Source organism: Hypanus sabinus, unplaced genomic scaffold, assembly GCF_030144855.1.
Source record: "Hypanus sabinus isolate sHypSab1 unplaced genomic scaffold, sHypSab1.hap1 scaffold_117, whole genome shotgun sequence".
In the NCBI taxonomy this organism is placed as follows: domain Eukaryota; kingdom Metazoa; phylum Chordata; class Chondrichthyes; order Myliobatiformes; family Dasyatidae; genus Hypanus; species Hypanus sabinus.
The window spans coordinates 1,025,043-1,052,599 of NW_026779229.1; the positions used below are offsets into that span (position 1 = coordinate 1,025,043).

The window sequence follows — 27,557 nt, forward strand, 5'->3', positions numbered from 1 at the left end:
AGTCACTTAATGTGAAAATTCCAAATCTAGAGGTCATGTACTCATGTGAGAGGGCGGATTGAACAAAGGAGGGTTACGATGTAGGCTTTCCAATGAGAGAGATCAGTGCCGGGAACGCGCTGCCAAGGAGGAGATTGTAACAGATACGATTGCAGCCTTTAAGAGACATTTAAATGTGCAAATGGACAGGCAGGAACTGGAGGTATATAGACCATGAGCATGTAGATAGGATTGTTTTAACTTGACATCATGGTTGACACAGGCATGGTAACACGAAGGGTCTGTTCCTGAGCTGTACTGTTCCATGTTCGCAGTTCTGAATTCCGCTATCTCCGCCTTCCTGTCAAATTGTGACGATCACCAACTGTTCCAGTTGACGATATTCTACATGGAGCGGCTGGAGCAGGCGATTGAGGAGGGTGTGGAGGGTCTCGGCTTCATGTTAACAAGCGAGAATCAATTCACTGGGCAGGAGTATCACGTAAGTGGAAGGGACACAGACTGATTGTAGATCTTTCTAAAGCTTTCACAGAGTTTTTTTAAAAAAGCAAATGTAAAGAAACAGGTATGTGTGGGTCAGCAAAACAGCTGTTCTCTCTCGCTAGGAGGTTATTCAGCAGATACAAGCTCCGGCAGGATTCTCTCCAACTGTGTGAACTCTCCTTAGTGTTACGATACAGTCAGAAATTGACTACCAACTTTAGTGATAGGACATTGTATCGGTAGTACCAATGGACAGTGAATAACTTTATTATTATTCTGTTCATCTTTCTACCTTGCTTCCAATGTTTGACCTCACTGGCAATTGAACAGAGGTGTCTTGAAGCTCCTGGGATCCCACAATTCATATAAACTGTTTTGTCTTTCTCTACGCATTTCTGTGGTCTCCCTTCACCCGTCATCTGCATCACGTGAGCAGACAACACTTGATTATTGTCTTTCCTTTGAACTACAGATGCTCTTTCATTTGATCGAGTATCTCATTATGCCTCATGCTTAAGGTACTGTCTGTTGCACGTGACTGTTCTATTTGGAGTTTCTAATAACTGCAGCAGATAATGTTAACACTGAGAGTTGCAACATTAGTGTCATTGAAAATATTCCAACTGGGAGACACTTTTCCAGTGGTCCTCGTGCTCCTGGGCACACTCACCTGTTGCCAACGAGACTGAATTGTAGCAAGGAAACACAAATACCCCATGAGGCAGCTGACAGTCTCACTCCAAATTTCCTTCTCAGCATTGCTACTAGTTGACTTTGGCCTCTCATCCATGGACAATAGTCGTGAAATTTCTGTCTGCTCCTCACCGCCAGTTCCCAGCTGTAGGCTGACACTGAACCCTCATGGAGCCTGGCAGTGAAGTGTAATCCTGCTGTGCTTCACCAGCAATTACCCCAGGGAAAATCAACAGTGATCCTGTCATAGTTTGACCTAGCCGTAGTCATCAAATTCTACAGTGAAGCAACAAGCACTTCTGCCCATCTAGTGTTCACCGACCTATTATCTGCTTAGTCCCATTGATCTGCACCCGGACTGGAGACGTCCATAACTCCCCCATTGAATGAACTCATCCAAATTGATCTTAAATGTTCAAATCGAATGTACATTGACTAATTCCAATAGCAGCACGTTCCACACTCTCAGAAACCTCTAAGTGAACAAATTCCCCTCATAGTAAACACAAAGTACACTGCAGATGCAGTCAGGACTCGGCCCGAAATGTTGACTGCTCATTTCAATGGATGCTGCCCGACCTGCTGAGTTCATCCAGCTTGTTTGTACGTGTTGATTCCTCCTCATATTGTCTTTCACAGTTTAAGAATAAGGGGTAGTCCATTTAGAAATGAGATGCGGAAAAACGTTTTCACCCAGAGAGTGGTGGATATGTGGAATGTTCTGTCCCAGAAGGCAGTGGAGGCCAAGTCTCTGGATGCATTCGAGAGAGAGTTAGATAGAGATCTTATACATAGTGAGGTCAAGGGATATGGGGAGAGGGCAGGAACGGGGTAATGATTGTGTAAGATCAGCCATGATATCAGTGAATGGTACTGCTGGCTAGAAGGGCCGAATGGCCTACTCCTGCACCTGCTGTCTATCGTTCACCAGTCATCATTACCCCATGACTTCTAATTCCAGTCGTACCCAACCTCAGTAGTAAATGCCTTTTCACACTAACTCCCTCTATACCTTTTATAAACTTGTATAGCTCTATCACATCTCTCTTGGTCCTCCTACACTCTATGGGATAATGTCCTAACCTATTTACACTTTGTCTATATCTCAGGTCAAGTCCTGGCAACAATTGGTATTTTTTCTCAACTCGTTCAATCTTATTGATATCCTTCCAAGAGGTAGGTGCACACATTGCTTCAAATTAGCCTCTGCAACATCAATTTCGACATAATATTCCAACTTCTGTATTCAATATTTTGACTTAAGAAGGCCTATGTCCTAAAAACTTTACAATGCCATCTACCTTCGATAACAATTTCAAGAAATTACAGATCTGTATTCCCTGATACCTTAAGCGCACTGATCAATGTCCTACCACTCAATTTCTTATTGGTATAGTGGTTTGTCCTCAAAAAGTGCAACACCTCACACGTGTTTTCATTAAATACTATCTCCGAATCTCCATTCTACCTTTTTCCAGCTGTTTGTTCCACGTCCCGCTGCAAACTCTGATAACCTTCCTCGCTGTCACTAACTTGGTGTCATCCACAGATTTGCTGACCCAGTTTACCACATTATCATCCGGACCGTTGATATATATGACAGACAACATCAGACCCAGTACAGATCCCTGCCGCTCACCACTAGTCATAGACTTCCAGTCAGAGAAGCAAACCTCTACTGCCACTCTTAGCTTCCCACGCGAATCCAATATCTAAACTAAATTACTACCATGTCATGACTGCCAAGCAAATTAATCTTATTCACCAAGCTTTCATGAGGGATCTTCTCAAAGGCCTTGCTGAAATCCATGTGGATATCATTCACTGACTTGTTTTCATTATTTGCTTGGTAACTTCCTCGAGAAGCTATAAGATTGGTTAGACGGGATCCACAGGGCACAAATAAGTGTTGACTAACCCTAATTAATCCTTGGCCATCCAAATACTCCTATTCGGTCCCTTAGAATACCTGCCAAATAACTTTACCACCACTGGTGCAGGCTCACCAGCCCATAATTCCCAGGCTTATTCTTACAGCCTTATTCAAAGAGCAGAACCCTCCAGTACGTCCGCATCTGACTTTTTAAATACCTTTAAAAACTTTTAATTACCTTTGCTGGAGCACCTGCAATCTCTGAACTAGCCTCAAACGAGGTACGAAGGAAAATCCTATGGATTTATCCACCCTAATCTGCTTCAGAACAGCAAATGCATCCTCTATAATCGGTATAGAGTCCATGATTTCATTGCTGCTTTGCTTCATTCTAAAGAATCTGTATATCTCCTGATTAAATATTAATTCAAAAAAAAAATCAATTTAAAACCCCCCCACCATTTTCAGCTTCATGCATAAAGTCCTACTCTGAACTTCAAGAGGACCAATATTGTCCATTGATATACTTTTGTTCTAAATATATTCGATGAAGTGTTAGGGGTTCTCTTTTCCCTTGACCGCCAGAGCAAACTCATGCCGTATTTCAGCCCTCCCGATTTCCTCCTTTACTAATTCTTGCAGTTCCTGTATTCATCGAGTACCTCATTTGATCCTTCGTGTCTGTACTTGCTATGTGCTGAGTGTCTGAATATCTCTCAAAACCTAAGGTTCCCTAAATATCTTACCCTTGCCTTTTATTCCGTCATGAACATTCAAACTCTGTGCTTGTGGTCATTTATGCATTCGAACTCTGTACTCTCAAATTCTCAGTTTTGGAGGCCTCACACTTAGCAAGCACATCTGTACCAGTAAACAACCTGTCCAATCCACTTTCTGATTGGTATCCTTTCTGATACCATTAAAATTGGCCTTTCTCCAATTTAGAATATTAACCTGAGGACAAGACCTATCCCTTTCCATAAAAGATCTGTAAACTAATGGCATTGTGATCACCAGATCTAACTGTAATTGGAAACAACTGGTCCCAATCCACTTTCGTCAGATCCTTTCTGATACCATTAAAATTGGCCTTTCTTCAATTTAGATTCTTAACCCGAAGACCAGTCCTAGCTTGTTCCATAATGATGTTTAAACTGATGGTAATAGATCCAAAGTGTTTACCTGCACACGTCTGTCACCTGCCCTGTCTTGTTCCCTAATAGAATTCCAGTATGCACTGTCTATAGTTATGACCTCAATATATTAATTACAAAAACTTCCTTGAACTTATTTGACCAGCACTGTCGCATCCAGCCCTTTACAATCTGGGTGTCCCAGTCGATAAATGGGAAGTTAAAATTATCTATCATCATAACCTTCTTTTTCTTGCAACTGTTTGTGATCTCTCTACAAATATGATCCTCTAAATCCATTGACTATTGGGTGCGCTATAATATAATCCCAACCATTTATTGATCAGTTTCACCCATGCAGTCTCAGTAGACGAGACCTCCAGCAATGCAGGGACATTTTTCCGGACCAGTTATGCCACCTCTCCTTCGTTAATTCCTCCCGCTCGATTGAATCAGTTCTAACACAACGGAACACTGGAATGCTGAACGGCCAGTCCTGCACCTCTTCCTACCAAATCACATCAATGGTTACTATGCTGTAATTCAATGTGCTGACCGATGCTCTAGGCTCATCGGCCTTTCCAACAATAATCTGTGCATTGAAATGATACGCAACTCAGAACATTAGCTTCAGAATGTTAAGTGTCCTGACTCTGTATGTCCGCTTAACAACGTATTTCCCACACAGTCACTCCATTATCGACTCTGGTTCTTCATCCTCCTGAAACTCTAGTTTAACACCTCCCCCATCCCTGTGCCGCGCTAACAGCCCTTTCCACAAGGGTATCAGTACCCCACTAGTTTGGGTACAAAACGATCACGAGTCTCCAGGTCCCATCTTCCTTGGAAGAGAGCTCAATCATCCCAACATCTGAGGCCCTCCGTAATGCACCATCTCATCAGCCACAAATTAGACTGTATTATCGTCCAATTTCAGGCCTCACTCGCACATAGTATGGGTAGCAATCCTGAGAACATAGCACTAGAGTACCCGTCCTTGTAACTTAGCCCGAACCCCATGAAATCACTTTGCAGGAACTCATCACAATTCCTACTCTTGTCATTGGTACCGACGTGAACCACGACCTCTGGCAGCTCAACCTGTCCCTAAGAAAGTTTCAGACTCGATGCAAGATATCCCTGACCTGGGAAACACCATCCAGACATCTTGTTCTCATAAATCAAATCACTTGTCTGTTCTCCTAACCATTGAATTCCCCCTGTCAGTACAGCTCACCTCTTCTCACCCTTTCTGAGCCACAAAGTCAGACTCAGAGCCCGAGGCATAATCGCCGTGGTTTTCCTCTGCTAGGCAATACCCCGAAACAGAAAGCTGTATATCTGTTACAGAGGAGTTCCCTGCAGTGGCTTCCTATCCCCTTTCCCCCTCCTGATGGTCACCCAATTAGCTGTGTCCTGCGCCTTTTGTATAGTTCCCTTCCTGTAAAGTCTGTCAGTCAACATCTCAGCCACCTGAATGATCCTGGTTTCACCCAGGTCCAGCTCCATTTCCTGAGCACAGTCTGTGAGAAGCTGTCGCTGTATGCAGTTCCTGAAGGTGCAGTTATCAGGGATACTGGAGGTCTCCCTATCATGACACACAGTATAGGAAGAGCATTCATCTACCCTGCCTGGCATTCCCACTGTTCTAACTGTGAAAAAGTGGAAAAAAATATCACCCAAAATCTACCTAATGCCTCCGCCTCTCCTAACTGAACCCTCTCTGACACAAAGCCTCAACTCCCCAGTCTATCTCTGGCTCACTCACACTATGTCTGCTCCACCTAAACCATGCCAAGTGGATAATTACCTTGCCATCCGTGGTGCAGAAAGTACCGACTGACCCAGTTCGCTTCTTTTAAAATCTTTCTCCCGCTATGAACTCTTCAATGGCTCTCAGTGATTTGTGCTGAGCTGGGTCAGTTCAGGGTAGATTTGAACCCATTCCTCTGCTCCTCAATATATTCGCCATTGTTCATTACAGAGCGTGACTGAGCTCGTGGAGAAGGGAAACCGATCGGGCGCTTCCAAACTCTTCCTGGATCTGGTGATGGAGAAGGGCTCCGGGGCCTGGAAGGTGATGTGGGAATCCTTTGTGAAACTACATCATCGTTTACCGAAGCTGAGCAGAATATTGAATGAAATATGGGAACGAGGTACGGTGAACGATACACTGTGTGTTACAGATGTAAATGCTGATGAATTTACCGTATTACACAGAACAGACTTCATGCAGGTTAATCTGTTTGAACAGGTGACGGCCAGTTCGCCTACATGGACACTGAACGGGGTTTATCTGAAGTGCCCAAGCATCTGAAAGGTAAGTGATGGACTGGAAAGCTCAAAGTCTTTATCTCACTCTGAGAGTCTGAATACGTCTCTTCAGAGGCCTGTTTAGAGATCGTCAGAGTCTGGGAGACAGGTTTTGGGTGCTGTGGTTGGAGGACAGGAAGCTATTTGCATTTGTCACAACTCCCTTTCCGTGGGACCGAATATCTGGAGATTTGACAAAACTGAAGCCAAGTCATTCCGAGTTGAACATCCAACTCCAGCAAGGGAAATCTCACACCTCCGATCCAAAGTGGAGCCGAGATTTGTTGTTATTCCTCCATAAGACCACAAGACATGGAAGCAGAATTAGGCCATTCAGTCCCATCAGTCAGCTTTGCCGTTCAATCATGGCTGAACCCAGATCCCACGCAACTCCATACACCTGCCTTTTTACATTATCCTTTGATGCCCTGACCTGTCAAGAGCTTCTGCCTTAAATATACCCATGGACTTGGCCTCCACTGCAGTCTGTGACAGAGCCTTCCCAAGATTCTTTACTCTCTGGCTCAAAAAATCCTCCTCTCCTGTTCTAAAGGATCGCCCCTCAATTTGGATGCCCTGGCCCCTAGTTCTGGATATACCCACCATGGGAAACATCTTTCCATATCCACCCTATCTGATCCTTTCAACATTCTGCAGGTTTAAAAGTGATTCCCTTGCATTCCTTAAAATTCCTGTGAGTATAGGCCCAAAGTTGCAAAAATGCACCTCATATGTGAACCCCTTCATTCCCAGAGTCATCCTCTTGAATCTCCTCGGGACTCTCTCTAATGACCACACATCTTTTTCAGAGGTACGGGGTGCAAAGCAGTTGACAATACTCCTGTAGTGCAGCTTGACTACAGTCTTGTAAAGGCTCAGCATTTATATTATATTCTCTTTTTTTCCGCCTTTACCACAGACCCGACCTTTAAATTAATCTTCTGGGAGTTTTGCTCGAGGCTCCGAAGTCCCTCTACACTTCTGATGCTTGTACCTTCTGCCCATTTAGATAATAGTCCGCTCCTTTCGGCAAAATGCATTATCATACATTTCCAACACTGTATTCCATCTGCCACCTTTTTGCCCATTATTCCAATTAGTCTCAGTCCTGTTGCAATCACATTACCCAACCCTACACCTATCTTTGTATCATCCGCAAAATGTGCCGCAAATACATACATTCCATCATCTAAATCATTGACAAACAATCTGAAAGTCAGCGGTCCCAATACTGATCCCTGCGGAACACCACCGGTCACTGGCAGCCAACCAGAAAAGGCCCCTTTTATTCCCACTCGCTGCCTGCTGCCTGTCAGCAATTCCACTGCACATGCCAGTATCTTTCCTGTGACGCCATAGATTTTTACCTGTTTAAGCAGACTCATGTGCGGCAGCTTATCAAATGCCTTCTGAAAATCCAAGTAAATGGCATCCACTGACTCCTTTGTCCACCCTGCTTCTTACTTCCAGGATGAATTCCAACAGAAACCATGCTAACTTATATTGTCATTAGTCTCCAAGTACCTCGAAACCTCAACCTTAATAAGAGACTCCAACTCTTTCCCAGTCGCTGAGGATTGGCTAACTGGCCTATAATTTCCCTTCTTTTGCCTTCCTCCCTTCTTAAAGAGTAGAGTGACAATCGCAATCTTCCAGTCCTCCGGACCATGCCCGAATAAAGTCATTCTTCAAAGAGCAGGACCAATCCATCCGTCATCCCTTCAGCAACCTCTCTCAGATCTCTGGGATGCAGTCCATCTGGCCCAGGTGACTTTGCACCTTAAGAGCTTTCAGTATGCCGAGATGCTTTTCTTTTGTAATAGCAATGGCACTCACTCCTACTGCCTGTCACTCGCAGACTGCTAGCGTCTGGAACAGTGAAGATATATGTAGAGTGCACATTATCCAGTGTTCCAGCATGGACTCTCACCTCTCTTTTAATCTTTATGTAACTGAAAAAAAGTGTTTATTATCCTGCTTTATATTATTGGCTTTTCTGCCCTCATATTTCATCTTTTCCCTACTTATAGCTTTTTTAGTTGACTATTGTTATCTTGTATGGCCTTTCCTCAGCTTTATGCAATCCTTAACTTCCATTGTCACCCATGGTTGCCGACACGTGCCACTTTAGAACTTCCTCCGTGGGCCATATCCATCCTGCAACTTGAGACCTATTCCCAGATGCTTCAGCCATCTCCGCTAGTATCCTTCTCCAATCTACCTGGGAAAGCTTCTCTCTCGTGCCTCTGTAATTCGCTTTATTCCATTGCGATACTGATACTGTAAATTATGCTTCTCCTTCTCAAATGGTATTATGAATTCACTCATATTATGATCACTACCTCTTAATGGTTCTTTTACATTAAGCTCCCTCATAAGATCAGGGCTATTACACAACACCCAATCAAAGACAGCCTTTCACTGAGTCGTCTCAAGCACAAGCTGCTCTGAAATGCATTAAATAAATTCCCTCTCTTGCAATCTGATTCCTGACGTTTGTTTGATTTTCTTATTCCCCGTGCACACTGAAGTCCTTCATTACAACTGCGTCATTGGCTTTAACACATGCCTTTTCCAACTCCCTTTGCAATCTCAACCCCACACATTCGCTATTTTCAGGCCAATATAGGATCCCCATAAAGCTTTTTTTTAACTCTTACAGTTTCCTACCTCCACCCACAAAGCTTCAACATTCTCTAACCCTATGTCACCTCTTTCTGCAGCTGTGATTCCACCTCGAACCAGCACAGCCACATCACCAACGCCTATGCCTTCCTGCCTGTCCTTTCGATAAGATGTAAATCTTCTAACGTTAAGCTCCCAGCTGTGGTCTTCTTTCAGCCACGACTCAGTGATGCCCACGACATCATACCGACCAATCTCTAATTGCACCAAAAGTTCGTCCACCTTATTCTGAATGATGCGTGCATTTAAATATAATGCGTTTAGTCCTGCATCTCCACCCTTTTGAATGTTGTCGATGTGGTACAAATTAACAGTTTGCTCCGTCTGTATTTGAACCCATTCATTGGCTTGTCCACCCTAACATTCATGTTAAAACCATCATCTACTTGTAAAACTGCTGGTTCATCCACAGCTTTATCATCCTAGTTCCGGTCCCCCGGCCATTTCAGGTTAAAACACCTAACAGCCCCAGTAAATCTGCCCGTAAGAATATTGATCCTTATCGGATTAACGTGCAACCCGTGCCTTTTGTACTGGTCCTACCTGCCCCGGAAGTGGTAACAATTATCCAGAAATCTGAATTCCTGCCCCCTGCTCCAAATGCTCTGCCACACATTTCTCTGCCACCTCACTCTATTCCTATTGCCACTGTCAGGTGGCACAGGCAGCAATCCTGAGATCACTACTTTTGAGTTCCTGCTCCTCAGCTTTTTTCCTAACCCCCTGTGTTCTGTTTTCCAGACCTCCTCCCTTTTCTCTTCCTATGTCGTTGTTACCAATGTTTGTCACAACTTCTGACTGCTCAACCTCCCTTCTCAGGATATTGTGGACGCGTCCAGAAACATTTCGGACAATGGCACCTGAGAGGCAAAGTGCCATCGGTGTCCACAGAATCGCCTGCCTGTCCTCCTGACTTCAGAGTTCCCCATTACCACTGCCATCCTCTTCAGCTTCCTGCTCTTCCGCACATCATCGGGGAATTGCCTGGGTTCATGTACCAGCTCCTCGGAGAATTAGAGACTGTAGACCAGTGCGGGGTGTGTTACATCGTGACTGGCTCAGCCTGGAAAAGGAATCTGAAATTATGTTTCTTTTCTGTGGCTCAGTACTGACAGCTTAATCCTAAAGGAGTGTCAAGAACATGGGTTCCATTGTGAGAGAAGTGAAAGTCAGTAGAGCAATTAAATGCCCCCTCACCCACTGTTACCCTCTGTAGGGTTGCACAGTTCAGCAGAAGCTGAGCAGTGAAAGCAGTGAAACCACCCTCTCCACACAACACTCTCCTCTCCAGAATCACGTGTGCACTTGCTGCTCGCTGGAACACCGGGGAATCTGCAAACTACCAACAGAGGGGAGAGTGGAGCCTTTAACAGCGGATCTGAATCAGATCAGAAATGTTCCTGGGCCGTCGTTCACTTTCAAACACTCTAATCTCTGATATCCGAATTTCACCCAAACAATGTCTTTCACAAGAATTTTTTTTATTTAAAGAAAATATCTTGTATGCTCCATGTACATCAGATCAGCATTGACAACCTATTTCTGTCCGTTCTAAGATGTTCGAAGGAAACACATGGAGACTCTGCGGGCACAAACTGAAAAACTGAGAGTGAACACGATCCTGATGAGGGAGAAGGTGAAGGTTTTCCAGCTGGTTGATCGATACGCTGAGCTCACGGTCATTTCTACTGTTCGAGATCGGACACTGGTGGAACATGAGCTGCTGGCAAGAGGCAGAGACCACGAGGAGTGGAGAGAAAAAGATCTCCGTGGTAAGCTGGAAAAAATCCGTACTGATCAGTTATTCAAGAAGAGCTTTGTTCAAAAATTGAAAAGATATTTCTTTGGAAACAAATCAGGGATGTCCGCTGCAGTGGCCGGAGTCCCAGGGATCGGGAAAACAACAATGGTACAAAAGATTGTTTACGACTGGGCCACGGGGAAGATATACCAACAATTCCAGTTTGTCTTCAGTTTCAAATTCCGGGATTTAAACACCATTAACTGCAGAATAAACCTGAAGGAACTGATTCTGCATCATTATCCCTACTTTGGGAATATCCTGGGAGAGATCTGGAAACAGACAGAGGGACTGCTGTTCATATTCGACGGATTGGATGAATTCAAGGACAAAATCAACTTTGTTGATGGTCGGAGAGACACAGAATCACAGTACACAGATCCTGAATTCAAGTGCAATGTGTCTGATATTGTGTATAGTTTAATCCAGGGCAAGCTGCTCCCAGGGTGTTCAGTGCTGGTGACCACCCGCCCCACTGCGTTACATTTATTGGAAAAGGCGGATATCAGTGTCTGGGCTGAAATCCTGGGATTTGTTGGTGAGGAACGGAAGGAATATTTCATCAGGTATTTTGAAGATCAGACGGAGGCAGAAGCAGTTTTCAAACACGTGAAGGAGAACGAGATCCTGTACACTATGAGCTACAACCCCTCCTACTGCTGGATCCTTGCTCTGGTACTGGGCCCCTTCTTCACACAAAGAGTCAGGGACCCGCAGCGAGTTCCCAAGACCATCACCCAACTGTACTCCTACTATATTTACAACATCCTGAAAAACCATGGCCGTGAGATTGAGAACCCCCGTGATGTGTTACTCAGAGTTGGTCAGATGGCCTTCAGAGGAGTGTCGGAGAAGAAGATTGTGTTTACAGGTGGAGATTTGATCAACTACAATCTGCAGCCTTCCCAGTTTCTGTCCGGGTTCCTGATGGAGCTTTTGGAGAGAGAGGATTCTGCCCAGAGCGTGGTGTACACATTCCCACACCTCACCATCCAAGAGTTTGTAGCTGCAGTCGCACAATTCCTGATCCCAGATGGCAGAGATATCATGAAACTCCTCACTGAAGCCCACTGCGTGAGGGATGGGCGATTTGAGGTATTTCTCCGTTTTGTTGCTGGTCTCTCCAACCCAATGACAGCTCGGGGCCTGGAAGAGTTTCTGGGTCCATTTCCTCATCAAACAACCTGCCGGGTGATTGACTGGGTGATGGAGGAGGTTAAACGTCAGAGTGGACAGACGGGGAGTGAAGCTGGTAAAAGGAGCCTCCTGAACACATTGCACTACCTGTTTGAGTCTCAGAATCGTGGACTGGCTCAGGCCGCACTGGGATCTGTGGAAAGGTTTTCACTCAGTGGAATGACACTGACCCCGATTGACTGCGCGGTCCTGTCTCATGTCATCGGACTCTGTGATACAATAAAACAGCTCGACCTGGAGAACTGCCACATTCAGTGTGAAGGAATCCAGCGGCTGGGACCCGGGCTGCTCAAGTGCCAGGAGTTGAGGTAACTTGGTTTGTCTCTCACTCCGAACTGTGAAACTGTTCCATTGTGTTGTTTCAATGTAAAGGAATTTTGGTAAATTTGTAGTAAATCAGATTGTGAAGAATTGTGACAAATGCCCAGGGGATCAGTCAGTAATTCCCCAAGGACGGGAGGGTTCTGTGGTTCCTTGTGAAGGGATTTTGGAGACTTCATCAGATCAGTGAACAACGGCCATTGGTTTAATGGTAGTAAATCACAGGAATGGCCGTGTTTCTCGCTGCCTGTGACACGTCCATTGACAATGTTCCTTCTCACTGTTACTGACACCCAGACCGACACTGACTGTAGCAGGTGGGTCAGAGATGCACAACCCCTTCCCGGTGAGGGACAAGAGACCGTCAGCAGACTGTCCCAGTGAGAAGGAAAGAAATACCATTGTGAGATTGTCCTCCCACTGCCCTTCCCTGTGTGTGACTTTGCTCACTTCCAGATACACAAAGAGCGAGGGCGCATCTCCTCTGGGTCTCTGTTCAGACCCAACACACACGTACAAAAAATGTCTGCGTCCTCTCGTCTTGTAGGATTATCGTTTACCCTTGGAATCCTCCTGTGGGACTTCTCATCCCAATCTCCCTTCCATTCTTTGGAATCTCGCCCCCATCCCCATTCCTCCCGTGGACTCTCTATTACTCTTTCCTCATCCTCCTGTGGGATGTCTTGTTCACACACCCCACCACCCTTCCTGTGAGATCTCTCTTCCCTATCCCCCTTCCTTTTGTGGGATCTCTCCTCCCCATCCCTCTTCCTCCTGTGGGATCTCTCTTCCCCATCCCCCTTCCTTCTATGGATTTCTCTTCCCTATCCCTTCCTGCTGTTGGAATTCTCTTCCCCATACCCTTTCCTCCTGTGGGATCTCTCTCCCCCATCGAATTCTTCCTGTCGGATCTCTCTTTGGCATGCCCCATTGTCCTGTGGAATTTCTCTTCCCCGACCCCCTTCCTCCTGTGAGATTTCTCTTCCCAATCCCACATCCTCCTGTGGGAACTCTGTTCCACATCCCTCTTCCTCCTGGCCGATCTCTTAACCCCTTCCCCCTTCATCCTGTTTATTTTCTGTCTATATCCCCCTTCCTCCTGTGGGATCTCTCTTCCCCATGCCTCATCCTCCCGTGGGATCTCTCTTCCACACTCCCATGCCGGCTGTGGGATCTCCCTTCCCCATCCCCCGACCTCCTGTGGGATCTCTTCCCCATCCCCATTCCCCTTTTGCTTGTGGGAACTCTCCTCCCCATAGAATCATTAAATCATAGAACACTACAGCACAGAAAACAAGCCATTCGGTCCTTCTAGTCTGTACCGAAACCTTATTCCGCTAGTTCCATTGACCTGCTCCCAGTCCATAACCCTCCAGTCCTCTCCCATCCATGTATCTATCCAATTTATTCTTAAAGCTTAAGAGTGAGTCCATATTTTCCACATCAGATGGCAGCTCGTTCCACACTCTCGCCACCCTCTGAGTGAAGAATTTCCTCCTAATGCTCCCCCTAAACCTTTCCCCTTTCACGCTGAAGCCATGTCTGCTCATATTTATCTCTCCTCATCTATGTGGAAAGAGCCTATTCGCATTTACCCTGTCTATACCCTCATAATTTTGTAAACCTCTATCAAATCTCCCCTCATTCTTCTGCACTTCAAGGAATAAAGTCGTAACCTGTTCAATCTTTCCCTGTAACTCAACTCCTGAAGACCCGGCAACATCCTAGTAAATCTTCTCTGCACTTTTTCAAACTTACTGATATCCCTCCTATAGTTAGGTGATCAGAACTGCACACAATACTCCAAATTTTGCCTCACCAATGTCTTATACAACCTCACCATAATATTCCAACTCCTATACTCAGTACTTTGATTTATGAATGACAGGATGCCAAAAGCCTTCTTTACAACCCTGTCTACCTGTGATGCCACTTTCAGGGAATTATGTATCGGAACCCCCAGCTCCCTTTGTTCCTCCGCTCTCTTCAGTGCCCTACCATTTATCGTGTATGTCGTACCTTGATTTGTCCTTCCAAAATGGAACACCTTACACTTGTCTGCATTAAATTCCATCTGCCATTTTCTGGCCCATTCTTCCAGTTGGTTCAGATCCCTCTGCAAGCTTTGAAAGCCTTCCTCGCTGTCCACAATGCCTACATCTTAGCGTCATCCGCAAACCTGTTGATACAATTTATCTCATTATCATCTAGATAATTGATACAGACAACAAACAACAATGTTCCCAGCACAGATCCCTGAGACACACCACTAGTCACAGGCCTCCAGTCTGAGAAGCAATCATCCACTACCACTCTCTGTCTTCTCCCACACAGCCAATTTGAATCCAGTTTACAACCTCTCCATGGATACCTAGTGTCTGGACCTTTAGAACTAACCTTTTATGTGGAACTTTGTCAACGGCCTTACAAAAGTCAATGTAGACATCATCCACAGCCTTTCCTTCATATGTATTCTTGGTAACATCCTCGAAAAACACTACAGGATTCATTAAACATGGTCTACCACACACAAAGCCATGCTGACTATCTTTTATCAGCCCTTGGCTGTCCAAATCCTTGTATATCAGATCTCTCAGAACACCTTCCAATAATTTACCTACTACTGATGTCAGGCTCACTGGCCTGTAATGACCTGGTGTACTTTTGGAGCCTTTTTCAAACAACGGAACAACATGAGCTACCCTCCAATCCTCCGGCACCGCACCCCTGGCTGAGGACATTTTAAATATTTCTGCCAGGGCCCCTGCAATTTCTACACAAGTCTCTCTCAAGGTCCGAGGGAATATCATGTCAGGCCCGGGGGATTAATCTACCTTTATTCACTGTAAGGCAGCAAGCAGCTCCTCCTCTTTAAACTCTATATGTTCCATGACACTACTGTTTGTTTCCCTTAATTCCATATCCGCTATGCCAGTTTCCTGAGTAAACACTGACGCAAAAAAACTGTTTAAGATCTCCCCCATCTCATGAGGCTCCACACAGAGACGACCACTCTGAACTTCTAGGGGACCAATTTTGTCCTTTACTATCCTTTTACTCTTAATATACTTGTAGAAACCCTTCGGGTTTACCTTCACATTATCCGCCAAAGCAACCTCATGTCTTCTTTTTGCCTTCCTGATTTCCTTCTTCAGTATTTGCTTACATTTTCTATACTCTTCAAGTACCTCATTTGTTCCTTGTTTCCTATACCTGCTAAACACCTACTTAAGCAGATCGCCAATATCCCTTGAAAACCAAGGTTCCCTCTGCCTGTTAACTTTGCCTTTAATCCTGGCAGGAACATGCAAACTCTGCACTCTCAAAATTTCACCCTTGAAGGCGTTCCACTTACTGAACACATCCTTGCCAGAAAACAACTTATCCCAATCCACTCTTCCCAGATCCTCTCTCATTTCCACAAAATTGGCCCTTCTCCAATTCAGAACCTTAACTGGCAGACCAGTCCTACCCTTATCCATAATTATCTTGAAACTAATGACATTATGGTCACTAGACCCAAAATGTTCACCTACACATACTTCTGTCACCTGACCTGTCTGGTTACTTAATAGGAGATCAGGTACTGCACCCTCTCTCGTTGATACCTCAATATATTGATTTAGAAAACTTTCCTGACACATTTGACAAACTCCACGCCATCTAACCCTTTCTCAGAATGGGAGTCCCCGTCAATATGTGGAAAGTTAAAATCCCCTACAATTACGACTTTCTGTTTCTTACATCGGTGTGCTACCTCTCTACAGATTTGCTCCTCGAATTCTCTCTGACTACTGGGCGGTCTATAATACAACCCTATTAGTGTGCTCACACCTTTCCCGTTCCTCAGCTCCACCCATATGGCCTCTGTAGATGAACCCTCCGGGCTGTCCCGTCTACACACAGCTGTGATATTCTCCCTGACTGGTAATGCCACTCCGCCCCCTTTCATCCCTACCCCATCACATCTGAAACAATGGAAACACGGAACATGAAGCTGCCAGTCCTGACCCTCCTGCAAACCAAGTCTTACTAATAGCAATAATGTCGATATCATCGTGCCAATCCACGATCTAAACTCATCTGCCTTACCTGCAATACTCCTTGCATTGAAATAGATGCACCTGAGAACATTTCTATCACATACAAACCATTGATATCTGTCTATACAAGCAGTCCTCGCATGACCCTTATCCTCCACCACCTCACTATCTGCTCTAACACTCTGGTTCCCCTCCCCCTGCAACCTTGTTTAAAATCCCGGGAGCAGAGCTTGCTAACCTACCGACAAGGATGTTAGTCCCCTCCAGTTCAGGTGCAAACTGTCCAATTCGAACTGGTCCCACCTCCCCTGGAAGAAAGCCCAATTGTCCAGAAACATGAACCGGTCCCTCATGCATCATCCCCTCAGCCACGTATTTAGCTGCATTATCTTCCTATTTCTAGCCTCACCAGCACGTGGCACAGGTAGCAATCCGCCTGTGAGATCTCGCTTTCCCATCCCCCTTTCATCCTCTGGGCTCTCTGTTCCCACTCCCCCATCCTTCCAACTGTTGGATCTCTCCTCAGCATCCCCTTTCCTCCTGTGGGATCTCCCCTACTCATCCCCCAACCTCCTGTTTGATCTCACTTCCCCACCCACTTCCTCCTGTCTCATCTCTCTTCCCCATGCCCCATCATTCTATGTGATCTCACTTCCCCATTCCCGTTCCTTCTGTGGGATTTCTCTCCCCCATCTCCCTTCCTCCTGTGGGATCTCTCTTCCCTATCCCCCTTCCTCCTGTGGGATCTCTCTCTCCCATCCCGCTTCTTCCGTTGGGATCTCTCTTCCCTATCCCCCTTCCTCTGGTGATATCTCTCTCTCCCATCCCCCTTCCTGCTGTGGGATCTCTCTTCCCCATCCCCCTTCCTCCTGTGGGATCTCTCTTCCCCATCCCCCTTCCTCCTTTGGGATCTCTTCCCCAACCCCCTACCTCCTGTGGGATCTCTCTTCCCCATCCCTTTAGCTTGGGTGGGTCTATTTCGCTGTGTCCCATTGACATTTCTGCATTTCGGTCAGAAACACTTTTCTCTCCATCAGGGAATGGGACAGTATATGTGGGGTTTAGAGGGTCACACCGACAGACGAAATTACCGACATTCGGTAAGTACCCTGGAGCTGGGCAGTGAGGGACATTGACAGTGATGGGAACTCCGATCAGTGATTTACTGGACAGTTTAATGTTTCCTGAAATATCCGAGTGAGAGAAATTCCCCCAGACCCACGGTTTGAATCACTTTGTTTATCAAACTGTCTGTTTGCGTTTAGACTTGGGCGGAATGACCTGGGAGATTCAGGAGTGAAACTGGTGTCTGCGGCTCTGAGGAACCCGGAGTGTAAAATACAGGAACTGTGGTGAGTACCAGACTGTGGGAGATTGTGTTTACAGTCACTGGGTGTCTGACACTGAACATTAATGTGATCAGCAGAAACATAGAAAACATACAGGACAATACAGGCCCTTCGGCCCACAAAGCTGTGCTGAACATGTTTCTACCTTAGAATTACCTCGGTTTTACCCATAGTGCTCTATATTTCTAAGCTCCATGTAACCATCCTGGAGTTTAAAGTTTTCGCCTCCAGCAGCCCATTCTTAAAACTATGCCCTCTCGTGCTAGCCATTTCAACCCTGGGGAGAAGACCGACTATCTACACGATCAATGCCTCTCATTATCTTGTACACCTCTATCAAATCACCTCTCATCCTCCGTCACTCCAAGAGAAAAGGCCGAGTTCACTCAACCTGTTCTCATAAGGCATGCTCCCCAATCCAGGCAACATCCTTGTAAATCTCCTCTGCACCCTGTCTATGGTTTCCACATCCTTCCTGTAGTGATTGCTACCCCATTCCTCTTCTACCTGTGGGATCTTTCTTCCACATCCCCCTTCCTCCTGTGGGATCTCTCTTCCACATCCCCCTTCCTCCTGTGGGATCTCTCCTCCCCATCCCCCTTCCTCCTGTGGGATCTCTCTTCCCAATCCCCTTCCTCCTGTGGGATCTCTCTTCCCCATCCCCCTTCCTCCTGTGCGATCTCTCCTCCCCATCCCCCTTTCTCCTGTGGGATCTCTCTTCCCCATCACCCTTCCACCTGAGGGATCTCTCCTCCCCATCCCCCTTCCAAAAGTAGGATCTCTCGTCCCCGTCCCCCTTCCTCCTGTGGGATCTCTCTTCCACATCCCCCTTCCTCCTGTGGGATCTCTCTTCCACATCCCCCTTCCTCCTGTGGGATCTCTCTTCCACATCCCCCTTCCAAAAGTAGGATCTCTCGTCCCCGTCCCCCTTCCTCCTGTGGGATCTCTCTTCCCAATCCCCTTCCTCCTGTGGGATCTCTCTTCCCCATCCCCCTTCCTCCTGTGGGATCTCTCTTCCCCATCACCCTTCCACCTGAGGGATCTCTCCTCCCCATCCCCCTTCCAAAAGTAGGATCTCCCCTCCCCGTCTCCCTTCCTCCTGTGGGATCTCCTCCCCGTCCCCCTTCCTCCTGTGGGGTCTCTCCTCCCCGTCCCCCTTCCTCCTGTGGGATCTCTCCTCCCCGTCCCCCTTCCTCCTGTGGGATCTCTCCTCCCCGTCCCCCTTCCTCCTGTGGGGTCTCCTCCCCCCGTCCCCCTTCCTGCTGTGGGATCTCTCTTCCCCATCCCCCTTCCTCCAAGATGCTATGGTAAAAGAGATAGAATTGCGATCACTATCTCCAAAATGCTGTCCCACTGAGAGATCTGACACCTGACCAGGTACGTTTCCCAAAACCAGATCAAGTACAGCCTCTCCTCTTGTAGGCTTATGTACATATTGCTTCAAGAAACCTTCCTGAACACACTTCACAAACTCCACCCCATCGACACCCCTCACTCTAGGGAGATGCTAATCAATAGTTGGGAAATTAAAATCTTCCACTTCAACAACCCTGTTATTGTTACTCCTTTCCAGAATCGGTCTCCCTATCTGCTCCTCGATGTTCCTGTTACTGTTGGGTGGTCTATTTAATACACCCAGTAGAGTTATTGACTCCTTCCTGTTCCTAACTTCCACCCACAGAGACTCACTCAGACACAGACAATCATTTATTTTATTCATCATACTCCTTGCATTAAAATAGACACATCTCAAACCATCGGACCGAGTGCCTCCATTCTCTATCACCTGCGTATCCTCCCTTTCGCACTGTCTCCAAATTCTCTCTATTTGTGAGCCGACCTTCCTCTCCTCCGTCACATCAATTTGGTTCCCTCCCCCCAGCAATTCTAGTTTAAACTCTCCCCAGTAGCCTTAGCAAACCTTGCTGTCAGGATATTATTCAAGTGCAACCCGTCCTTTCTGTGCAGGTCACACCTGCTCCAAAAGAGGTCCCAATGATCCAGAAATCTGAATCCCTGCCTCCTGCTCCAATCCCTCGGCCATGCGTTTATCCTCCACCTCATCCCAATCTTATTCTCACTGTCACGTGGGACAGACAGTAATTCCAAGATCACTACCTTTGAGGTCCTGCTTCTCAAATTACTTCCTAACTCCCTGTAGTCTGTTTTCAGGACCTCTTCCCTTTTCCTACCGATGTCACTGGTACCAATATGTACCACGACCTCTAGTTGTTCTCCCTCCCACTGCAGGATATCTTGGACGTGATCAGGAACATCCTGGCCCTGGGAACTGGGAGGCAAACTACCATCCGAGTTTCTTTACTGCGTCCACAGAATCGTCTGTCTGACCCCCCTAACTATAGTCCCCGATCTCTGCTGCCATCCTCTTCCTTTCCCCACCCTCCTGAGCCACAGGGCCAGACTGTGCCAGAGGTGCAGCTGTTGTTGCTCCCTCTCCAGCAGTACTCAAACCGGAGTACTTATTGTCAAGGGGAACAGCCACTGGGGTATTCACTAGTACCTGCTTCTTGCCCTTCCCTCTCCTGACTGTGACCCAGTTCCTCGGTCTCCCGTGGCCCCGGTGTGACCACCTGCCTGTAACTCCTCTCTATCACCTCCTCGCTCTCCCTGACCAGACGAAGGTCATCGAGCTGCATCTCCAGTTCCCTAACTCGGTCCCTAAGGAGCTGCAGCTCGACACACCGGGTGCAGATGTTGCCGTCCGGGAGGCTGGGAGTCTCCAGGATCTCCCACATCTGACACCGAGCACAGAAACCCAGCCTCACACACATACTCTCTGTCTGTATTGTAAACAGATAACCTACCTCGCCTCGACCCTTTATCGCCGAAGCCCCGTTGAGCCAAAGCCTTCCTACTCTATCTCCCGCTCCTCTGACGCTCACTCTGTAAATCTGTCTTCCTTTTAAACTCTTCTCGCTGTTCTCACTGGCTGACCTGCCCAGTCGTGCTGAAGAAAATAATCAATAATTGTGTTACTGATAAACACTGGGGATTTGTACCGTCTCCTGTCTCTCTGTGTCCTTCACCCTCACTCTCTCTCATCTCCAGACTGTGGGAGATTGTGTTTACAGTCACTGGGTGTCTGACACTGAACATTAATGTGATCAGTAATTGTGTTACTGATAAACACTGGGGATTTGTACCGTCTCCTGTCTCTCTGTGTCCTTCACCCTCACTCTCTCTCATCTCCAGGCTGAGGGGTGTCGGTCTCACAGATTCTGGTGCCGAGGATCTCGTCTCCGCTCTCAGTACAAACCCATCACTGACGGGGCTGAACCTGAGTGTTAATAAACTGGGAGATTCAGGAGTGAAACTGGTGTCTGCGGCTCTGAGGAACCCGGAGTGTAAAATACAGATACTGGGGTAAGTACCAGACTGTGGGAGATTGTGTTTACAGTCACTGGGTGTCTGACACTGAACATTAATGTGATCAGTAATTGTGTTACTGATAAACACTGGGGATTTGTACCGTCTCCTGTCTCTCTGTGTCCTTCACCCTCACTCTCTCTCATCTCCAGGCTGTGGGATGTCGGTCTCACAGATTCTGGTGCCGAGGATCTCGTCTCCGCTCTCAGTACAAACCCATCACTGACGGATCTGAACCTGGGATCAAACTCTCTGACAGACGGATCTGTCCCCGGTCTCCGCCGCCTCATACTGACCCTCCCGAATCTGGAGCAGATCTGGTGAGTGTTTGTGTTAATGTTCAATGTGATAAAATATTAGCGGATCCGCAGGTTTTCTGGTGATATTTGTCTGTGAGTGTTGTTGAAAAATTAACCCCGGTCCCCTGTTACTGACACTGTTGTGTAATCTGTTTATTTCACCTTTATTCTCCCATCTGTTTCAGGCTGCGGGGGAATCGGTTCAGTGAGACCGGGAGGAAGGAACTGAGATCTCTACAGGAACCCAGACCCGGACTGATGGTGGATCTGTGAACATCTGAATGTGGGGAATCGGTTCAGTGAGACCGGGATGAAGGAACTGAGATCTCTACAGGAACCCAGACCCGGACTGAGAGTGGATCTGTGAACATCTGAATGTGGGGAATCGGTTCAGTGAGACCGGGATGAAAGAACTGAGATCTCTACAGGAACCAAGACCCGGAATGATGGTGGATCTGTGAACATCTGAATGTGGTGAATCGGTTCAGTGAGACCGGGATGAAGGAACTGAGATCTCTACAGGAACCCAGACCCGGACTGAGAGTGGATCTGTGAACATCTGAATGTGGGGAATCGGTTCAGTGAGACCGGGATGAAGGAACTGAGATCTCTACAGGAACCCAGACCCGGACTGATGGTGGATCTGTGAACATCTGAATGTGGGGAATCGGTTCAGTGAGACCGGGATGAAGAAACTGAGATCTCTACAGGAACCCAGACCCGGACTGATGGTGGATCTGTGAACATCTGAATGTGGGGAATCGGTTCAGTGAGACCGGGATGAAGGAACTGAGATCTCTACAGGAACCCAGACCCGGACTGATGGTGGATCTGTGAACATCTGAATGTGGAGAATCGGTTCAGTGAGACCGGGATGAAGGAACTGAGATCTCTACAGGAACCCAGACCCGGACTGAGAGTGGATCTGTGAACATCTGAATGTGGGGAATCGGTTCAGTGAGACCGGGATGAAGGAACTGAGATCTCTACAGGAACCCAGACCCGGACTGATGGTGGATCTGTGAACATCTGAATGTGGGGAATCGGTTCAGTGAGACCGGGAAGAAGGAACTGAGATCTCTACAGGAACCCAGACCCGGACTGATGGTGGATCTGTGAACATCTGAATGTGGGGAATCGGTTCAGTGAGACCGGGATGAAGGAACTGAGATCTCTACAGGAACCCAGACCCGGACTGAGAGTGGATCTGTGAACATCTGAATGTGGGGAATCGGTTCAGTGAGACCGGGATGAAGGAACTGAGATCTCTACAGGAACCGAGACCCGGACTGAGAGTGGATCTGTGAACATCTGAATGTGGTGAATCGGTTCAGTGAGACCGGGATGAAGGAACTGAGATCTCTACAGGAACCCAGACCCGGACTGATGGTGGATCTGTGAACATCTGAATGTGGTGAATCGGTTCAGTGAGACCGGGATGAAGGAACTGAGATCTCTACAGGAACCCAGACCCGGAATGAGAGTGGATCTGTGAACATCTGAATGTGGTGAATCGGTTCAGTGAGACCGGGATGAAGGAACTGAGATCTCTACAGGAACCCAGACCCGGACTGATGGTGGATCTGTGAACATCTGAATGTGGTGAATCGGTTAAGTGAGACCGGGATGAAGGAACTGAGATCTCTACAGGAACCCAGACCCGGACTGATGGTGGATCTGTGAACATCTGAATGTGGAGAATCGGTTCAGTGAGACCGGGATGAAGGAACTGTGATCTCTACAGGAACCCAGACCCGGACTGAGAGTGGATCTGTGAACATCTGAATGTGGGGAATCGGTTCAGTGAGACCGGGATGAAGGAACTGAGATCTCTACAGGAACCCAGACCCGGACTGAGAGTGGATCTGTGAACATCTGAATGTGGTGAATCGGTTCAGTGAGACCGGGATGAAGGAACTGAGATCTCTACAGGAACCCAGACCCGGACTGAGAGTGGATCTGTGAACATCTGAATGTGGTGAATCGGTTCAGTGAGACCGGGATGAAGGAACTGAGATCTCTACAGGAACCCAGACCCGGACTGAGAGTGGATCTGTGAACATCTGAATGTGGTGAATCGGTTCAGTGAGACCGGGATGAAGGAACTGAGATCTCTACAGGAACCCAGACCCGGAGTGAGAGTGGATCTGTGAACATCTGAATGTGGGGAATCGGTTCAGTGAGACCGGGATGAGGGAACTGAGATCTCTACAGGAACCCAGATCCGGACTGATGGTGGATCTGTGAACATCTGAATGTGGTGAATCGGTTCAGTGAGACCGGGATGAAGGAACTGAGATCTCTACAGGAACCCAGACCCGGACTGATGGTGGATCTGTGAACATCTGAATGTGGGGAATCGGTTCAGTGCGACCGGGGAGAAGGAACTGAGATCTCTACAGGAACCCAGACCCGGACTGAGAGTGGATCTGTGAACATCTGAATGTGGTGAATCGGTTCAGTGAGACCGGGATGAAGGAACTGAGATCTCTACAGGAACCCAGACCCGGACTGATGGTGGATCTGTGAACATCTGAATGTGGGGAATCGGTTCAGTGAGACCGGGATGAAGGAACTGAGATCTCCACAGGGACCCAGACCCGGACTGATGGTGGATCTGTGAACATCTGAATGTGGTGAATCGGTTCAGTGAGACCGGGATGAAGGAACTGAGATCTCTACAGGAACCCAGACCCGGACTGAGAGTGGATCTGTGAACATCTGAATGTGGGGAATCGTTTCAGTGAGACCGGGATGAAGGAACTGAGATCTCTACAGGAAACCAGACCCGGACTGATGGTGGATCTGTGAACATCTGAATGTGGTGAATCGGTTCAGTGAGACCGGGATGAAGGAACTGAGATCTCTACAGGAACCCAGACCCGGACTGAGAGTGGATCTGTGAACATCTGAATGTGGTGAATCGGTTCAGTGAGACCGGGATGAAGGAACTGAGATCTCTACAGGAACCCAGACCCGGACTGAGAGTGGATCTGTGAACATCTGAATGTGGTGAATCGGTTCAGTGAGACCGGGATGAAGGAACTGAGATCTCTACAGGAACCCAGACCAGGACTGAGAGTGGATCTGTGAACATCTGAATGTGGGGAATCGGTTCAGTGAGACCGGGATGAGGGAACTGAGATCTCTACAGGAACCCAGATCCGGACTGATGGTGGATCTGTGAACATCTGAATGTGGTGAATCGGTTCAGTGAGACCGGGATGAAGGAACTGAGATCTCTACAGGAACCCAGACCCGGACTGATGGTGGATCTGTGAACATCTGAATGAGGGGAATCGGTTCAGTGAGACCGGGATGAAGGAACTGAGATCTCTACAGGAACCCAGACCCGGACTGAGAGTGGATCTGTGAACATCTGAATGTGGTGAATCGGTTCAGTGAGACCGGGATGAAGGAACTGAGATCTCTACAGGAACCCAGACCCGGACTGAGAGTGGATCTGTGAACATCTGAATGTGGTGAATCGGTTCACTGAGACCGGGATGAAGGAACTGAGATCTCTGAGGGAACCCAGACCCGGACTGATGGTGGATCTGTGAACATCTGAATGTGGGGAATCGGTTCAGTGAGACCGGGATGAAGGAACTGAGATCTCTACAGGAACCCAGACCCGGACTGATGGTGGATCTGTGAACATCTGAATGAGGGGAATCGGTTCAGTGAGACCGGGATGAAGGAACTGAGATCTCTACAGGAACCCAGACCCGGACTGAGAGTGGATCTGTGAACATCTGAATGTGGTGAATCGGTTCAGTGAGACCGGGATGAAGGAACTGAGATCTCTACAGGAACCCAGACCCGGACTGATGGTGGATCTGTGAACATCTGAATGTGGTGAATCGGTTCAGTGAGACCGGGATGAAGGAGCTGAGATCTCTACAGGAACCCAGACCCGGACTGAGAGTGGATCTGTGAACATCTGAATGTGGTGAATCGGTTCAGTGAGACCGGGATGAAGGAACTGAGATCTCTCCGGGGAGTCAGACCCGGACTGATGGTGGATCTGTGATCCTGTGAACATCCCCGCCCGCGGGATGGGGACATTTGGCCGACTCCCCGCCCTCCCCTTTAACTCCCGCCCTTACCTTTAACGGCCGCGCGCCGGGGCTGATTCCCAACGGTTTTAACGGACCCGGCTCGGGCCTCGCGCTGTGTGCGTCGCTCGCAGCGGTCCCGCCGTGACGTGTTTCCGCCTGTTGTCCGGCGGGGCAGCTTCCGCCGGAAGTGCATGTACGAGACTCCCCACGTGACTCCCCGGGGAATTACCCGGACAGGAAGAGCCCGGGGTCCGGGGCTCAGTCTGGGACACCGGTGTCCCGGGGTTTGGGGGATGATCCCGGGAGAGAATTCTTTTGCCCCCTTTGCTGAGGACGGTGCATTCGGCAGCCTGGCCGATATAATTATGTTAAATGGACAAATCCCTCGGCAGTGACCCTGGATCTGCAGCGATCCCGGACACGGCCCTGAAGTGTGATTTATAATCATCGGTTCCCCGATGCAGAGTGACGGTGAGAAACGGGACTGATTATTCAACCGGTCACTCCTTGTCGCCGGTCAGTTAATTGTGTGTGACTGTGAGTGAGTCGGGAGCGGTTTATTTATTCCCGCACATCAGCAGCTCACACATCGTTTCATTTACATTTGTAAATTTACTCACACCCGGGACCAGCCACAGAGAGAATTGTCCTCCATACCGTCCCATCACACAATCCCGGGGTCAGACACAGAGTGAATCCCCCTCCACACCGTCCCATCACACACTCCTGGGGTCAGACACAGAGTGAATCTCCCTCCACACCGTCCCATCACACAGTCCCGGGGTCAGACACAGAGTGAATCTCCCTCCACACCGTCCCATCACACACTTGCAATGCCAAGCACACAGTGAAGCTCCGTCTGCACCATTCCATCACTCAATGAATTCCACCCTGCAAAATCTCATTTCAAGGAAGCAGACACCATCAATTTGCGGGAGACTCCTTAGCGGCCAGCCAGCTAGTTTAAATAACGTTAGCTATGTTAATGAACGAATGACACCCGTTAAACTCACCTCAACAGTGATTTAACCCCCCACGGGAAATAGAAAAGTCACTGTTGCAAACAGTGCAGCGAGCAATACTGTCATTATTCCTGACCCCTATTAGGCAGGGGAACACTTCAGTGTAGTCTGTGGTGAAGTACGTTTTGTATTTTCTTTTTTTTTTAAATACTCTGCCATGGAGCGCTCCCTCCCTCTCCCTCCCCCTCTCAAAAAAATCGATTTGCGGGAGATTGAATATAATTCGCGGGCGTCAGTGAGCCGCTAACAATATGCGGGAGACTCCCGGAACTTCCGGGAGAGGTGGGATGTCCGACGCTTGAAATGGCCGCTGGGGAGGGAGTGACGGCTTTGGTAGAAGTGAGCACAAGAGAGGGAGGGTCGCGCTGATTTTAAAGGGGCGAATCCTTGGTTAATGCGGCCGCCAGGGATGGAGTGAGACACTGACTTACAATGGCCACTGTCGCACACAGAATCTATGGCGAAGGAACATGCGGTGCCCATTGATACAATCCCGGGATCAAGTGTGTTATTGATTGTAATAACAGTATTTTAATTTGTGTTTTATATTGTCTTGGGCGTTGTACATATGTTTTAAGTCCAATAATTTTGTCATTGAATAAACTAATGTATATATCTCAGATATTCACACATACACATATACATGAGGGTTTTGGGGAGGAGGGGTGAGGGGTTTGGGAGGAAGAGGAGTGACGGGACGAGGAGTGGACTGATGAGACGGTGAGCGTGGCGAAGTCACTGACTCAATAGGGGACGGAGGCAAAGGGGCGAAAGTCCCTGACATAAACTGGTGGCCGACATGGAGAAGATAAAGACGGGTTGAGGAGGAGAGAAACAACAGGAAGGGAGCGGGAGTGATGGGACGGGGAGGGAGGGGATGTAATGGGACGGGAGGGA

At 47.7% G+C, this 27,557-nt stretch overlaps 1 protein-coding gene across 1 annotated transcript in view; it reads left to right on the top strand.

The window, feature by feature from the left end:
* LOC132386457 (NACHT, LRR and PYD domains-containing protein 3-like) overlaps positions 1–27,278 on the top strand; it is a 94,553-nt gene extending 67,275 nt beyond the window's left edge. The window contains exons 7-14 of the mRNA XM_059958748.1: positions 374–481; positions 6,167–6,338; positions 6,437–6,502; positions 10,737–10,952; positions 11,040–12,486; positions 17,808–17,894; positions 21,431–21,598; positions 21,763–27,278. Of these exons, the coding sequence (XP_059814731.1) occupies positions 374–481; positions 6,167–6,338; positions 6,437–6,502; positions 10,737–10,952; positions 11,040–12,486; positions 17,808–17,894; positions 21,431–21,598; positions 21,763–21,850 (2,352 nt within the window). The 3' untranslated portion in view covers positions 21,851–27,278. The remainder of the gene's footprint in view (positions 1–373; positions 482–6,166; positions 6,339–6,436; positions 6,503–10,736; positions 10,953–11,039; positions 12,487–17,807; positions 17,895–21,430; positions 21,599–21,762) is intronic.
* The last annotated feature ends 279 nt before the right edge of the window (positions 27,279–27,557 follow it).